General features: G+C 36.5%; 1 protein-coding gene across 1 annotated transcript; it reads right to left on the bottom strand.

Moving 5' to 3' along the window:
- Positions 1 to 3,526: 3,526 nt before the first annotated feature.
- On the bottom strand, positions 3,527 to 5,984 carry LOC109001162 (S-adenosylmethionine synthase 2). Its single transcript, XM_018978323.2, has 2 exons — positions 5,718 to 5,984; positions 3,527 to 4,930 (listed from the first exon to the last, which is right to left on the bottom strand). Exon 2 carries the CDS (start codon positions 4,918 to 4,920, stop codon positions 3,739 to 3,741), a length of 1,182 nt encoding a protein of 393 aa, XP_018833868.1. The 5' UTR covers positions 4,921 to 4,930; positions 5,718 to 5,984; the 3' UTR covers positions 3,527 to 3,738.
- Between the last annotated feature and the right edge of the window lie 16 nt (positions 5,985 to 6,000).

The raw sequence follows: 6,000 nt of genomic DNA, 5'->3' as shown, positions 1-6,000 counted from the left end.
TCTTTGGAACGTGATCCAGGATTACGTCCACAAATATGAGAATTTCCTACTAACCTACAAGATGAGATCCGACGTGCCTATCTTAAAGCTGGTCCATATCAACCTAAACTTTCAGAATATCCATTTTCAGAAATAGGTAATCAACATCGTCGATTTCAATTTTCTTGGTTTCAAAGATATTCAAATTGGTTAGAGTACTCACTATGGAAGAATGCTATATTTTGTCTTTCGTGCTATATTTTTACTAAGAAATCAACAGGTCGTCCAGAATCATATGCATTTACCAATAAAGGTTTTGACAATTAGAAAAAAGTGAATGATAGAATGAATTGTCCTTTAATAGGACATGTGGGGAGAGATCCAAATTCACCACATAAAAATGCTGTAAAATGTTGTGAGGATCTAATGAATCAGTCAAGACATATTGACAATTTAGTTAAAAAACAAATATCTCAAGAGATGGAGAATAATCGAGTGCGGCTCAAAACTTCAATAGAAAGTGTTCAATGGCTTACGTTCCAAGCTTGTGCCTTTAGAGGTCATGATGAAAGCTCTGACTCAAAAATTCAAGATAACTTCATTGAACTCATAAAACTTTTGGCAAGTTATAATGGTCAAGTTAATGGAGTTGTCATGGAAAATGCTCCACAGAATGCCAAATATACATCACCCAAAATTCAAAAGGAAATTTTGCATATATTTACAAATAAAGTGCAAAATGTGATTCGTGAAGAAATCAGGAATGCCAAATTTTATATTATTGTTGACGAAACTCGGGAATGAGTCTAAAAGATAACAAATAGCTCATTTTGAGGTTTGTTGATAAAGATGGTTTTATTAGAGAGCAATTTTTTCATATTGTGCATGTCAAAGATACTATGGCACTAACTCTAAAAAATGATATATGTGCTCTTCTTTCTCGTTACGACCTTCAAATTGAGGATATTCAAGGTCAAGGATATGATGGAGGAAGTAATATACGCGGTCAATGGAATGGATTACAAGCTATATTTCTTAAAGATTGTTCATATGCATATTATGTGCATTGTTAGGCTCATAAACTACAATTAGCTTTAGTTGCAGCCTCTAGAGAAGCCAAACATGATCATCAGTTCTTTGTCCATTTGACATTCATTATCAAGATTGTTGTTAGTTCTTCTAAACGTCATGATGAATTACAATCTGCTCAAATTGTTGAAATTGAAAGTTTGATCGTTTCCAATGAGATTGAGACTGGATAAGGGGAAAATCAAATTGGTACTCTACAACGAGCTAGAGATACTAGATGGGGATCTCATTTTCAATCTATTTGTAGTTTGATGAGGATGTTCAGTGCTACTTGCTCAGTTATCAATACTATCTCAAATGAGGAATCAAATTATTCTCAACATGGTGATATTGAAGCGGCTTACATGGTATTAACATCTTTTGAATTTATTCTAATATTATATATGATGAAAAAAAATCATGGGAATCACTAATGCACTTTGCCAATCTTTGCAACAAAATTTTCAAGATATTGTGAATGCCATGAGCCTAGTTTCAATCACAAAAGTACTCACTCAAAATCTGAGAGATGATGGTTGGGAGTCTTTACTTACTGATGTTATATCATTTTGTGAAAACCACTAAATTGATATTCCTGATATGAATGACCAATATACAAGAGCTAGAGGCAAATCTCATCATCAAGTTGACAAGTTAATGGAGCATCATTTTAGGATTGATATATTTACTTTTACAATAGACTTCCAGTTACAAGAATTGAATAATAGATTTAACGACCATACAATAGAACTTCTCATTCTTAGTGTTGTTTTAAACCCTAAAGGTGCATACAAATTTTTTAAAATTGATGATATATGCAAATTGGTTGAGAAGTTTTATTCATGGGATTTTATTCAACAAGAAAAATTCCTTTTGAGAATTCAATTGTAGCATTATGAGCTTGATGTGCTGACGCATCTAGATTTTCAAGATATGTCTACATTATCTGAGTTATGCAGAGGACTAGCAATTTTAGAAAAATCAAAGATTTATTATTTGATTGACAGGTTAATTCGTCTAGTATTAACTCTTTCTGTTTCTACTACTACTACTAAGCGAGCATTTTCTGCTATGAAACTTATAAAAACTAGATTGCGTACTCGAATGAAAGATGAGTTTCTTGAAGATCATTTGCGAGTTTATATTGAGAAAGAAATTGTCAAGATTTTCACTTCAGAGATGATAATGGATGAATTTTATTCCATGAAAGATCGTCGTCGAGCTTAATTTGAAAGGAAAATCCTAAGTTGATATTTCATTTTCCTTTCTTTTTGTAATAGTCTCCAGCAAACTATGAAAATTCTAAGGAAAATTATCTTATAAGATTATTTATATACATATATTTTTTGTATGCAATTTTATGACGCATGATTATTATGTTTTATATAGTCGCATGTAAAAAATACATATTACTTATACTCACACATATCACACTTTGTCAATCGCCCCCCGAACATCAAATCCTAATTTCACCCCTGCTTGTAGGTGTTTTGTAATTGAGTTTTGCTATTCATAAGCCCATACACCACACACCAAATTTTTTTTATTTTATTATTCTTAAAATAATTAAATTATTCTACTCATAATTCATATACCACACATTTAATAAGAGAATAAAATTAAAGAAATCATAAAAAAGATTGTGTATGGTGTATGAGGCTTAAGAATATAATTTTTCTTTGTAATTAAGAAGGTGTTTTGTTGTAGGTGTAGATTTTTTATTGACATGAAATAAGTATGTTGCTAGATATTTGATTAGTAATTAAGAAATTTAAATAGAAATTTAGATGAATTTAATCTCAAATTTTGGTTATTAGCATTAAATGACCTTTGAAAATATGAATTTTTTAATATTAATTTAATTAGAATATAATTATTATTAATATTAAATTAGTAGAATTATAAAATATGATACAAATAAATTAAATAAAAATTTATTAAATTAATAATATTTTATTATTATATACAGAGTGAATGACTAATTTAATGTGAGGATTGAATTTAAATAGAATAGGCAAATGTAAAAAAGGGTGATATTGGTTAAATTTTAAAGATGCATTTGGTCAAGCTAACGAGGATGCTCTAACAAGGCATTTAGTTATATTTTTTCCTTGGTTTTTCCTGACCAATCAGTTGCCAAAATGGCCCGAAATTTTGGTGTATATTCAGTTGAAGACTCCCCCGTGTACAGAAAATCGAAGGACAAGGAGAGCCATTTATTCACTCGACTGTTTGCATTCAACAACCACCATCTCGAACAGAGCTTGGTAACATTCACATCCGGCATATTGGCGTTTTATCAAGATTTAACCAAAAAATTAAAAAAAAAAAAAAAAAGAAAATACAGCCAGGATTAGCCTCCTTAAATACTAAATAGGGGGAGATTTTGGATTTGCTACATCTACTCATATTGAGCAATTGCAGTAAAACTAAACACTTTTTTATGTGTTTTTATCTCTCCAGCAGCGTTAAAAGACAATTCCGATCATATCTTTCCATTTGTTTATGATATCCATTGATCCTCGTAGAACAAATTAACATTATCTTCCGAAAGAAGAGGTGAAATAGGATGACAAATAAAAAGAACACACACTGTAAAGAGCGAAAAGGCAAAGCTCCTGCTTTCAATAGCAGAAGCAAATACAATACAACACTTCAATTATATCATGGTAATTCATGAAGAAACCTTAATCAAGCTTGGACCTTGTCCCACTTAAGGGGCTTCACCACCTCCCATGTGAAGTCAGCGTCATCCCTGCCAAAATGCCCATATGCAGCTGTCTTCAAGAACCTGCCATTGCCTCCCCTCTTGAGATCAAGATTAATGGAGATCATACCGGGCCTGAAATCGAAGCTCTCCTTGACAATCTTGAGGATCTCTTTGTCGGGGATCTTTCCTGTTCCATAAGTGTCAACAAAAACCGACAAAGGCTCAGGAACTCCAATGGCATAAGAGACTTGCACGATGCACCTCCTCGCAAGTCCATTGGCCACAATGCTCTTTGCAGCCTGCCTAACAATGTATGCACCACTCCTGTCCACCTTAGTCGGATCCTTTCCAGAAAATGCACCGCCGCCATGAGCACCCCATCCGCCATAAGTGTCAATGATGATCTTTCTACCGGTGAGGCCAGCGTCACCATGAGGGCCGCCAATGACAAAACGGCCAGATGGGTTAAGGTGGAAGATGGTCTTTTCGTCAAGATACTTCTCAGGAATCACAGGCTTGATCACATGCTGTTTAAGATCTGCCGCAATCTCATCGTTGGTGACAGTCTCATCGTGCTGAGTAGAGATGAGCACGGTGTGTACCCGAATCGGAACCATGGCACCCTTGTCATTGTAATACTCAACAGTGACTTGGGTTTTCCCATCTGGCCTTAGCCACGGGCATGTGCCGTTCTTACGGACCTCGGTCAGGCGAGCACCAAGCTTGGTGGCAAGCACATGGCTCAATGGCATCAATTCAGGGGTCTCGTCGGTGGCATAGCCAAACATGTGGCCCTGGTCACCAGCACCAATCTCTTCAGGCCTCTTGGTTAGGTGGCCATGGACACCCTGAGCAATATCAGGACTCTGCTGCTCAATGTTGACAAGGACCTTGCAGTTGTCCGCGTCAAGACCCACATCGTCTGAGACAAACCCAATAGCTCGGCAAGTGTCACGCACGATTTTCTCGTAGTCCACATTGGCTTTGGTTGTGATCTCTCCGAAGACCATGACCATGTTGGTCTTGGTGCAAGTCTCACAGGCCACCTTACTATCGGGGTCCTGTTCTAGGCATGCGTCAAGGACTGCATCAGAGATCTGGTCACAGAGTTTGTCTGGGTGACCCTCGTTCACTGATTCGGAGGTGAACAGGAAGGACTCCATTTCTTTCTAGCTGCAAAAGTACACAAAAGTCCTGATTAAAACCATGATCATACCGCATAAATAGATCAAGAAATAGAATCTATTCTGGGATTTTCCGTAGATTCGTTCAGTACAATTGCTAGTAAGTTAAAAACATCTTAGAAGTACTTGTAAATATTGAGACAATCTTGGCACTAGCACAAAGCTGTTTGGAGATTCAGATATGGGGGATTAGTAATATCAAATTCTCCAACAACCCATAGCCTCCCAAAATGTAATATCAATGACTCTCTTCATAAATTTCCAAACATTCATCTTCCGACAAAGACCAATGCACAATGGATCTAGCAGAATGCAGTTCAAAGAGTCCAGAAATTTTGGTAGATGGGGACATGGGCCACTAAAACAACAAACGACAACCCTTGTATTTAAGTTAGCCATAGGCAATCTTAAAAAAACACCACAAATAACTACAGCTACAGATGTTAAGAAAAATCCCTCATACAAAATGGATGATCCATTCATAGTTTCCTCAAAACGACCAATGCCCACCATATCATAATCCTTGATATTAGTGCGCACACATGCAAAGATGCGACCAGATCTGCAGCCAGAATTAGTGCACATTTGGAAAAAAGGCGACGAAATGCTAAGATAAGAACACCCTCGCACTATCGACCTGCGAAACACTTCTCAAATAACCAAAAACTCCAAGCACTGAAACCACAAATTGTGCAAATCGAGGCAAAACAAAGCAACAAATCCGAAACAAAAGAAAGAAAGGTAGCTCACAGCCTCACGCAACACGATATCCTTACCTCGGAAGGGAGGGAGAGATTGTATCTGTGTTTGCTTTGAAAGTGAAACGGACCTAAGACCTCCCCTCAAGCTTTGCGAGTGCGAACTTGAATTCATGGGTGCAGATTTATAAAGGGAAAATGTGGAGTCCAACAACCCCCCAAGCGGTGTATTTTGGGTCAGATTCATTCAGTGTTACGTGGGATCTACATCCACGGCTGTTGTTCACCCCACCCACTTGTGTAGATTTCATGGAGCGGTGGAAACGTGTCGGTAGGTGAGAATGTAAGGATTGAAAGGACA

This window comes from Juglans regia, chromosome 7 (assembly GCF_001411555.2).
Source record: "Juglans regia cultivar Chandler chromosome 7, Walnut 2.0, whole genome shotgun sequence".
Taxonomy (NCBI): Eukaryota; Viridiplantae; Streptophyta; class Magnoliopsida; order Fagales; family Juglandaceae; genus Juglans; species Juglans regia.
The sequence above is the reverse complement of the archived record's forward strand: the minus strand, read 5'-3'. Positions and strand labels throughout refer to the sequence as shown.

What these genes read in the sequence shown, in the direction of transcription:
- LOC109001162 (XM_018978323.2), bottom strand. Translation starts at nt 4,920, where the DNA reads ATGGAGTCCTTCCTGTTCACCTCCGAATCAGTGAACGAGGGTCACCCA.